The sequence below is a fragment of the Rhea pennata genome, chromosome 20 (genome assembly GCF_028389875.1).
Source record: "Rhea pennata isolate bPtePen1 chromosome 20, bPtePen1.pri, whole genome shotgun sequence".
Classification (NCBI taxonomy): domain Eukaryota; kingdom Metazoa; phylum Chordata; class Aves; order Rheiformes; family Rheidae; genus Rhea; species Rhea pennata.
This window is the reverse complement of record NC_084682.1, coordinates 9,062,286-9,073,360: the sequence shown is the minus strand read 5'-3', so window position 1 is coordinate 9,073,360 and position 11,075 is coordinate 9,062,286. Positions and strand designations below refer to the sequence as shown.

The 11,075-nt window shown below is 45.6% G+C and overlaps 1 protein-coding gene across 3 annotated transcripts in view; it reads right to left on the bottom strand.

Annotated features, from left to right (window-relative positions):
- Positions 1–1,074: 1,074 nt before the first annotated feature.
- LOC134149504 (sphingosine-1-phosphate transporter SPNS2-like) overlaps positions 1,075–11,075 on the bottom strand; it is a 141,030-nt gene continuing 131,029 nt past the window's right edge. Inside the window, exons 12-14 of one of the 3 annotated variants that reach the window (XR_009960453.1) lie at positions 7,617–7,663; positions 5,357–5,629; positions 1,075–3,297 (exon numbers count right to left, since the gene is read on the bottom strand). Coding sequence is in view for 1 of the 3 variants with exons in the window: in XM_062592667.1 (XP_062448651.1) it covers positions 7,621–7,663 (43 nt within the window). In the remaining 2 variants the exon portion in view is untranslated. Of the gene's footprint in view, positions 5,630–7,349; positions 7,664–11,075 lie in introns of all 3 variants that reach the window. The other 2 variants (XR_009960452.1, XM_062592667.1) reach the window with 2 other exon arrangements.

Genomic DNA, 11,075 nt, shown 5'->3' with positions numbered 1-11,075 from the left:
CCTAACAAGTGCTGTAACTCGTGCCACAATCAAACAAAAAAGTGCCCATGCATGCCACATTAGTGGCTGCTGTTGGATGGAAGTTAAAGCTGCTGAGAGTAAAAGCTCAGCTGTTGGAACATCAGAATTTACAAAATTATGCTTAATCAAGTGATTAAACAGTATGATTAAGCTGGAAGCTCGAGATGCTCTGCCAGAAGGCAGACAGGCTTTAACATTTACGCAGACAAATCTGTTGCTTGCAGGGGTGTCTTACTGACTGCAGCGTAGGCGAAAGGGAGGCACCAGGGCATTGAGGTTGACACACTCCACCTGTTTCTGGCACTGGCCTGCTGCCTAAGCACTGGTAGCTGGTACGTGGAGGTACCTGGACTAGTTTTATCTAGTGCCACCATGGCAGGAGAGCAGGTGTGCTGGAGCTGAGCAATCCTAAACCACCCAGTCCAGCCCCCTTCTCTGCGTTTTGCCCACAGGTGAGCTGCTGCCCTCCTGGCAGGCACGGCTGCTGCAGCATCCTTGGAGACAGCAGCATCAGTTCTGAGCATGGCTGCTGTTCCAGAATTATTTTCCTGCCCTGCTTCTCCCCTTGCTCCCAAGCACCCACCTCATCACCATCACCTCAGCCTTCCTCAGTCAGATCACTCACTCAGTTCTTTCAACCCTGGCACTTGCTCTTGCTGCGTGATGAGAGGGCCTGGGAGGCACCTTGTGACCTGAGCTGAACAGGGTGTGGAGCAGGATCCCATCACCAACTCCTTCCCCCACAGCTCTGCTCCTTGGCTGCCACCCCAGAGGAAGGAGGCAGCTGTTCCCACCACCCCTCTGCTCTCATCATGGTGTTACTTCTGAGTTTGCAGTGGGCACAGGCTGGTGTTTGAGCGAGTTCTTTGCTACCCTCATCAGGGCTCTTCGCGGCCGGAGCAGCTCTGATGGAGCTTGGAGCAGCATTCTCCCCTGGGATGAGCAACCACAGCGGGCTGCAACCAGAGCAAGTGATGACACAGGAAAAGGAGGCAAGGAGTATGTTTTAAATACTTTTATTTCTTAATTTACATAAAGGTATATATTTGGCTTATTTCTCTTTTTCTTATACTCTGAGATTCACAATCAGTTGCTCTTAAAAAATAAAATAGTCATTTGCTTCTGAAAAAAATCAGAAAACTATTTTATACTCCTCGCTTGTATGACAAGAAAATACACTATATACTCCCATACATCACATAGTAAAAGTGATTGTAAGTGCTGGTTTACCAAACAATAAAGCAAACAGAGAAGAAACGACACAGTTAGGACAGAGGGTGCAGAGAGGAACTCTGCTTTCCAGAGTACATCTGTTCACTTAATAGGGTTTTGTCACCCTGAGGTTCGTTCTTAGCTAGTATATAAAAGGCTATAGAGGCTGTTGGGGGTCACCTGGACTCTCGCTCTGTCAGCCGGAGGCATTACAGTCACTGAGGCTGGCAGCTTGCTGCTTTGGGGCCAATTCTCTCGCCTCTCTTTGCAGTTCCCATTACCTCTACTCCTCCTGCTGTGTGCGAGCAGCCTAATCGCTTCTCTAGCGGGTGCATTGGTGCAAATGCAGCATTAGCTGTGGAGGGAGTTAATGACTGCTTAAAAAAAACAAAAAACAAACAAACAAAAAAAAAACAAACCCTTTAGGAAATGGAGTAGAAGAAAGCCCTTGTGATCGACTGAAGGGCTTTCTGCGCCCTCCCCAGGGCGCTCCGGCCGCCCTACCCCTGCACGCCCGGGCACAGGCCTGGGTGAACGCAGGAGGCTGCACGTCATGCTGGAGGAGCCGAGGAGCGCTGAGCTGGTGGAAGGAGCCCGCACCCTGCGGCAAGGCATCGGAGACGATCAGCGTGAAGGCAGAGGTGGGGAAGGAGCAGAGCACCGGGGAGGGAGCAGCTGCAGCCCTGAAGAGCGCAGCGAGGCAGCAGGTACTGCGGAGCGCGGGGAGGGGAGGGCAGGCGTACTGCCTTCTCCCTTTGGGTGGCATTTTCCCATTTTCAAGTGAAGTCAAGGGCTCCTTTTTATGTACACTGATTTTCAGACATTCATGCGCAGTCATTAATGTACAAGGGATCAGTGGCTTTACAGGTATTTCTGTCCTTATTGGTACTATTAAATTTTATGTTGAAGTTCAGAACCACAAACATAGCCTTTGACCTGAACAACTGTATATTTAAGTGATGAGCTCAAACCTTACTCCTCTTGTTAATATGGATGCTAAAATATGTGGATTCTTGATCAAGAGCTAATTTATCTTTTCCCATTAACAGCCTTTCTTTATAAAAAAAATAACATCAACAACAAAAAAAAAAACAAAACAAATATGTCAAAGCTGCATAACAATCCCCATTAAAATTATAAGCAGTATTTAAACTCAGTAAATGGGTCATATTTGCAGATTTTACTCTCATTCCAGAAATGCTTCCTATACATATACTAAAGATCTTTTCATTGCTCCTGTACTGTTCAACCAAAACTGCCCTAAAAGCTTCCAAGCCCGATTACATCTATACCTACATAAAATTATTACATGTGGAGTCATAAGGGAAAGGAGCACAATACTGCATGCTAAGTCCAGAGCTCTGCACAGTAGAATGCAATATGCTAACTCATCTTTTAATAGTGGAGAGCTTCCAGCCTCTACTAGAGTACAGACGCACAACACTGCTTGTTTATACAGCATCTCAGCGGTGAGGATCTCAGTTTTGTACATACAGAAACTGAGGTGCAAGTAGTGACTTTCTGAGAGTCACATACTGGTGCAGGTGAGGCTAGGAAAGGAAATAGTATATTGCAACCCAAGGAAGAGAGCTTATATGGCAACATCTGCCCACTTTCTGTTCAGTAATATGTAGGTTTCATGACCAAACTTGTACCTATTAATGCCTTATTCCCAAGGACTTTGATCCAAGTGAGCTGGTGTCCCTCTAATAGACAGAAAATTTTATAGAAGCTCTAACTGAACAGTTCTTCCAGCTTGGAATACAGCTAAAATAAGAAACACTCACCAAGAAACCATTTTTTCAATTTCTAACTGATTGAATATGGGTCATCAAGCCATAGAGAGGCAGCAGCGTGTGCAGGAAGTGGAAAGGCAGAGTTTTCTTTCCGCTCTCCTGTTCACTGCCCTTGGAGCGCTCGTAGCTGTTGCTTTATCTTCCCTCTCTCAGCCTGGAACACGTGGGAGCAGCAATTTCCTCCGTATTCACAGAAGATCAAGCTAGCCTCCTGCAACAGGGCTGTGCTGCTCTAACAAGGATCGAAGCTTGTCATAAACAAGGAGAGCTAGTGAAATTCCAAAAACACAAGTTTCCGTTTCATTGTTCACTGCTGAGAACTAAGTTTTAGGACAATTCCTAACCTCTGAGCTTTAGCAGAAATGCTGTTTTGTTGGTGATAGGCTGCCTTTCAGCTGCAGCATTTATCAGAAAAGCAACTTAGAAATGTAGCTAACTGTCCTTTGGTCTCTGAGATGAAGTGACTAATCGCTGGGTTGCTTTTTGTTTCTTTTTATACAGGCTAACACGGAACTTCTTAATAGGAATCAGAAATTCATGTGCATTTAAAGCCAGGCATTTGGCTGTCGGACTACAGAGTTGGCACTTTCCCACCAATGTAAATAGTGGCACGAGGTGGGAAATGAAGCATTGTTTTGGATTTACTTTGCTTTATTTCTAGCAGGCATTTGCTGTCCTCCAGAGGATAATCCAGGAGCTTGAGAAAAATTTCTAGCTCTAATTGTTTAGCGAAACCTTAAAGCTATTGTTAAGGGATTTTAGGTGACAACAGCCTTTGCAGAAGAGTCTTATGGAGTTTCATAAGGAGGAAATGTTTATGTTTTATAGGAACCACTATTAAAACACATCTACCTCGGCAGAGACTGGCTGTTGCAGTGAATGTTGACCAGTCTGCTGGTAACTGGAATCACTCACCATCTCTACTACAATCCTGCAGTGTAGATCACTGCACATCACTGGAAATGAGTGGGAGATTTACTAACAGTACCTTCCCATGTCTCTGTGAACAAATTCATGCCACATTCAGGAGAGCTATCTTCCAGGCTTACTTGCATCCTATCCAGTCTTGCTTTGGCATTTCCTTTGCTGAATTAGTCCTACTTCCCCCCAGCAACGGCCACGTTGTTAAACACGAGCACAAGAGTGAGGTGCATGCACCTATTAGAGGTGTGTGCTGAACTGGAGGGAAGCATCTAAGCTACCGGAGCCATCTCTGAAACAGAAATAAGAGGGTAGGGGAGCACTGACCCAGTGCGCTGTTTCTGGAACGTGGCTCTTTCTCCAGGACCCAAGCTCTCCTTCCTTCCCCAAACTGTCACAGCTTCAAGCTGACATAGTGTAAATTTGGCTTGAGGAGCTCAAGTGCAGGAAACAAGAGTCTGCTGTGAAATGGCACTGACTGCTTTACAGATATACTGTACTCAGCATCTGAGAATCTAAAGGAGTTCAGACACTGGCTTCACCTATTAACAATCTCAAGTGCATCTTCATTAAGATAAAAGTGACTAAAACTGACACCCCAACGTATGTGCATTAAAAGCTAACCGTTGTTCCCAAGGGAACAGTTACTGCAGAGTATCGGCCGCCTGCTCGGAAGATACTGATGGAGGGAGAATTAGCACGTACGATACGGGTAACATGATATGCACGTAAACAAAGCATGTCATCACCGGCACCGCAGTATTACAATACCAGGCTCTAGGTAAAGCCTTACAGATTTTGGTATTTTAAAAACCTGTGAACCTCCCAGGCAAGACTGAATTTAGTATACTGAGCAAACGCTGGAGGCCCTAGGTATTTCTGTCTAAGTTTCTTCTGGGTCTTTCTGTAACAACCACCAGCATACCCAGTGCAGTGAAACTCTCTCCTCTGTCCCCTTGCTCAGCCTCAAGTGACAGGTTGTCATCCACTGTAAGCCTTCCTGTAGTGCCCAATAGCAGGGCACTGAGATGAGGAGATTGTGGATGTATTTATGTCTGGTATGGTTGCACAGGCAGCTCCAGATTTCCAATATTTAAATAAAAATTGTTTATCTAAATATATATATATATAGAGAGAGAGAGAGAGAGAGATATCTGATATCTAATATCTTCAGTAGAGATAAAGCATCTTATGACATATTTAAATTAAAAAAAAAGAAAAATCTGACTTGAGCCTTCAGTGTTAAAGAAAACGTGATGTACAGAAAAGGTCCCCAACTAGAGCAGTCTCTGGGTGCGGGAGTGCTGGCAGAACAGCAGCATTCAATAGGACGGAAGGTGCCCTATAAATAATGCGTACTTCATTGGCTACAACTAAAATCATATACACAATCTACAGTCACTCACTTGGGTAGCACATTGTGGGTCCAGCGGACAGTTGTTCTCGATGCTCAGCGGAACCTGTGAACGTCCTCATGCTCAAGAAGCACTGTGTTCCAGGCTGCCCCACTCATCTCCTGGCACCTGGGCCCGCAGGCATGATTGGGTTGGCGCTGGATAACCCTTCCAGGGTGGCGTGGAGCTGGAGGGTCCACCCATTTCCAGTACGGGAGGGCTTCCAGCTTGAGATCAGTGTGATGGTGGGAGCAGGAGTCCACATGTGATTTCCTTCACTGGCAACTGCAAAAGGGAAGAGAAAAAGGTGGTTTAACAAAGAAATTTGTGGGACTGTCCCATTATTATTATTATTTTTCTCAGCTGCAAACGTATTCACTCCCTTATATTTGTTGCATCTCTGGATGTGCTGTTTCACTGGAGGATAACCAAGAAAGCTGCTTTTCCAGTGACTGTCCTCAGAGTAGTCACCAAACTCAAACAGGTCCTTAGAGACATGTCAAATTACCAAGAAACTCTATGAAACTTTATCAGGAAATCTAAGCTGTACTGGAACTATCAAATAAAAATTAGCAGGGAAAGGAAAATGGTATCTCCCTTACTCAGAAAAGGTCTCTTTGTGTTTGCAAATTCCACATAAATACGAGACTCTGACAGTGTCTTCCCCTCCCCATCCGCCTTCTTAAATGGTCATTTTCAAAACCGCATGTGCTGTGGGGGGTATCTAAGTGGCCAGCAGCTTTCCTAGATTCTGTGGATAACCAATTCTCTCACTGCAGGATTTCCTGTGAGAGGTTCTGTGCTCCATGTTATCCAGGAAACTGTCCCTGACCTTAAAAATCAGTGACTGTTGGGTTATGGAAAAATTCCCTGAATGGATGGCCTGGTTTCTCTCAACTTGTATAAAACTGGACCAAAAGAGGAAAAAAAGTAGAGTAAAAAACCTTTACGTGCACAGGATGCAAGTATTCAGTTAAAAGGTGAGTCTCAGCAACATCGATAATACTTCCTCCCAGACATTTGAGGCTTTGTTTTTAATTTTGTGTAAAAGCTGCTGATGAATGACGGGGTGCGAGTACACATCCAGCCCAGAGACTGCAAGGTACAGGCTGGCCTATTATATCCTTAACCTATACCAAAATACATTCCCCTCGGTGGAAGTAACACATCTGCTGTACTTGAAACTGTATTAAATCATTTCCCCCCAAAGGCCATTCTTAGGTGTGTTACTGAGTTCTGATTTTATGATTAGTCTTTCCATGCATTTAATTTATGGGAAAGAAATCTCTTCAGAAACTTGCTTTAATTAATTGTGGCTACATTCAAATGCTGGGAAGTGTTTATCGATTGCTGCAGCTCTGAACTGCAGCGCTGCGATTGCTGGCAGGAAACACAAGGGAGGAGCGAGGGTGGTGGGAGAAGGGCTCTCCCTCCGGCTCGCTGCACAGATCTCGGATCTGTCGCCCCGGATCAAGGGTTGCAGCAGCAACAATCAGCAACAACAACAAAGTGCAAATTCTTGCACGGTCAAAAAGCGTTTTTCAGCAGAAAGGTTTCAGTTTGGAGTATGTTAGGAAGGTTATGGACTAGTGAGCAGATGCTGGGCCAAGAGTAAAGCAGCAGCAGGTTTTAGGTATGTAAAGTATTTTCAGGCAGAGCCTAAAATCTTGCTTTGGCCAAGCATAACTACTGCTGTTCACGTCAATAGGGGTTACATGGGCTTATCTGCTCAAAGAAGGGGACACCACGTGTTTGGAGGTAACTTGGTGCAACAAAGGACACTCGACTCCTGGTTTCCCTGGTCTTGATTTATTCCTGTTTGGGTACAGGGTAGCACAGGTGCAGTAGCATGGCTGTGTAAGGTTAATACCTTTCCACTTGATGAGAAAAGAAATGATTTAGAATTCACCAAAAGATAAAGAATTAACCAAAAATTAATGCTAGCTTAAGAGAGGGCCACAACACTGACAGCCAAAAAAATGAGTTGGCTTAAGCTGACACCAACCTGCACCCTGAAGAACAGTGTCCAGTCCAGTCCATCCATCCCACAGCGATGCCAGTACCCTCGCTGTAGAGCACTGAGACATGGGAGCCTCAAGTTTCTGCCTTTGGTGGTAAACACTGGCATGGGGAAGAGCATATGGCCTTGCAGTGAAGGAAGGTATTCCAGCAAGTGGACTGGCAGAAATGAGAACCTCCTGTCCTAGCACCACATCTGCTTCCCCAGTGCCACCCCAGGGAGGGACAGCAGCTGCTGCTTTGGGTCACTCACCGTCTCAGACTTTCACGGAGGCCGGTGGCAACACAAGTTGATTCACCCTGGTGGAGGCAAAACAAGAGTGAAATGTGAGAGCTGCAATTAGCCAAGAAACTGGCTTCTGAAAACCTACTAGCTTATTAAACCCAGGTTCCTGCTGCTTAACGGTTTCTAAAGAGATAGGACATTAATAGCCGTCCTGCACTGTAAAATAAAGCTGAACCCCTTCCACTGCGGTGCCTGACAGCAGTTGCTGACGATTGCTGGAAGCTGCCAAGTCGCGCTGCTGACACTAATTGACGCGGATTCAGGGAGGCCCCCGAAGCGTTCAGACCGCCAGCAGCCGCTTCCCTAAGCCAGTAAACAAGACTGAACGGCGGCTGTTGAGCGGTGTCCTTCTGACTGACAGCAGAAAGGTAAACAGTCACCACTGATAAAATTTAAATCAGGAAGAAAGAAGTTGTCTTTCCATTTGCAGACCTGCTGCGGTTCCGGACAACGGCTGCCGACGGATGGAGGGAGGCCGCGGCGTCACCAGGCAGAAGCTGCTCGCCGTGACACACGGGCCTGCGGGCAGCGACGGGAACAGCTCCCGTTTGCTCTGTGGGTACTCGGGGAAAAGGCAGCAATGGCTTTACAAAGTCTCTCCTCAGTCCCGCTCTCCATCACGCTGTGTGCCCGGCCCAGATCAGCCCTCCTCATCAGCGGTTTGGACCTGGGTCTGCCAGCCGCTGCACTTAGCCAACAGGAGAAGAAACCTGAGTCACAGAAAAGGAGCCCTCTTATACCAGTTGGCTGGGCTAACTTGAAATAGCAAATTAGCTAAAACTGGGGTGTTGCACGCTGTAAAGGACCGAAGCAGAATTTTGCCAGTAAATGCAAAGGACATCTCCCTTCTGAACCCCCGAAGAAACCGGGGCAGGCGTACAGGGACACCCGCAGAGGCCGTCTCTGCCTGTGGTGTTACCGCGTACAAACTCAGCAAAACATTGTTTTCCTTTGGAAAAATGCTAATTCACTAAAATTTGCCTGTGGATCTTCACTGGATTTCACACCTGGCCCAAGACCCCTTCTTGCTGCAATGGGATGAAGCTGGATTTGGGCGTATATACCAGGGTGACTAGTAGTAACCAGCGGTTAGGGGACACTTTCCAAGGACAAAACACAAATTTCTGCATCAGGAATTGGCCCTACCAGTTCAGCCTACAGCTCTTACCTTCCCACCCACCCTACAGAAAGTTTGGCTCCAAGATGTACACAGAGCTCCTGTGCATTTTCTACCTCTCAGGAAAATAAACTGGAATATTCCTGATGCAGGAGCTGACCCAAATTTCTTCGTAGTGTTACCCTTCTTGGTAACTCTGCTGCATTGGACATTACATTCTATTGAACATTTTAACTATGCTTTAATTATCAGAACACATCACAGATATCAAACATATTACCTCTTAATGCTATAGTCAACTTTAGAAGTAGGAAGTAAACTATGATATTTTATGAAGCTGTCATAGGATAGTAAAGCCCCAGATGTTTGAACACTCACTAATGTTTGAAAGTAATGTCCCTTAACAAGTTATTCATTCCAAATTTTTACAAGCTACGAAACATATATAGAAAACGTTAGTTTTGCCATTACATTATCCTAAGTGCAGAAAATCCACCTATGTAGCTGACAGATGAACCGTGAACACACAGAAGACGCTGCTTCCTATGTTACTTATTGCGCAGGCTGCTATGGTATAAAGCCTACCTCCCACATAGGTACTTATGTTATCCCAAGTCATCAGAGTTATTTGTTCTTTCCATTTTAACATGTTTCTCTCAACTTTTGCTTTATATCCCCTTTACAGCTGGGAACGGAGGCCTAGAGCAGCCAGTCCTCAAGCGTGTATAGAAGACTGCAGAGGAAACCAGACCCCACAAGACTTTTGAGAACATCCAAGGGAGAGAAGAGACTTTCAGGGTTCACTTGGGAAACTTAGTGAACAAAAAAGAGAACCGAAAGAGTCTCCTAAATTTCCGCTAGGGCAGCCTTCATCCTCTGGAGCGCTGTGCTGTGCTCCCTCGCTCAGCGCACTTGCTGGCTGGGCTCACACAGAGCCCGACTGCAACGAGGCTCAGCCTATGGGTGGCAGAAGGCCAGCTGTGATTTTTTTTTTTAAGCAAAAAAGTTAATAATAAATTTTAGATTTTCCTAGCTGGTGAATCGTCATTCAGGGACTTAAGCTAGAATGGCTCAAGAGCATCTAAATCCCCATTTAAGTACTGCTTGCTTTTCTAATAATGATAATTCCACACTGAATAGGTTGTCGCTTCCGATTTGGGGATATCTGCTGGCTAAACATTGGTTCCTAAATTCTTCTATTTTGTCTGCAGTGTTTTCTCAAGACTGTGAATGTTTTTGTTCCTCGAAGAGCGCGGGGTGGGAATTACTCTGTTATTTCCTGAGGGGGAGGAAATTTACCCAAATTGCCTCTCCAGAGCAGAAGCTGCACAAACTTTTTTTGGTTGTTTGTGCAGATTCCTCCAGCAGTTAAAAATGGGGCCAAGTCCTTCTCACTCCATTTCCTCCCTGTCAAACCCAAATATTTCTTCTAGATCCTATCAAAGCACCTCCATGTAACGTGACAGCACCTATAATTCCACAGTATTTCTAAGGCTGGCTGTTTAATATTAAACTACATGCTCTAATGCTGTTGAGTGTTTAGAGTATGTAAAAACTACATCTAATGTCACAGCACCTCAGCCTGTGCGGGAATTGCGTAAGAAAAAGGACCAGTTTAAGAAAACGGATGAGTGGCCTGGACTGTTTTACAGGTCAGCCATGCTCCTCGCTTGAGGAAGAGCACAGAGATCATTCTCCAGATGCCCCATCCCTTTCAGGCTAGCTGGTCCCAAAGCCAACAGATCCCGGAGATTACGGTTGCTAATACAGCCAGCATCGCTCTACGGGTCCCAGCACAACCTGGGCCTTACAGAGCCTTTCAAAGAGGTTTTGCTGCCTGCACCCAGTCCACAAATGCCCTGCTCCATCCTGTGCCAGCAAGAACAAATCCCAAATCTCCCTTCTCACCTGCAGCTCAACTTGTCCCAGCAATTTAAGGTGAAGTTGTAAAACCGAGGTTTCTATGTTCCACTGACTATCCATGAGATCTAGGACATGGAATGGTCAAGCTCCATGGATTTATCACCTCCATTCACAACTCCACCAAATAACAGCACGTCCAGAAAGAGAACACACTGAGGCTAGTGTCTGGGCACCGTCATGCACAAGACGCCTGGAGAAAAGCTGTGCTTACATAAAGCACCACAGAGTGCTTCCGTGAATGCTACCAGTGCCCTTTAACGTCAAGTTTCGTACATTAATTAAACAGAAATGTTTTAGTATCATACAGATTTCCAAAGACCTTTTTTTTTTTTTTTTTTTTTTTTTTTTGCTATTCGAACAAGTCAGACTCTGGCTTTGGTAACAGA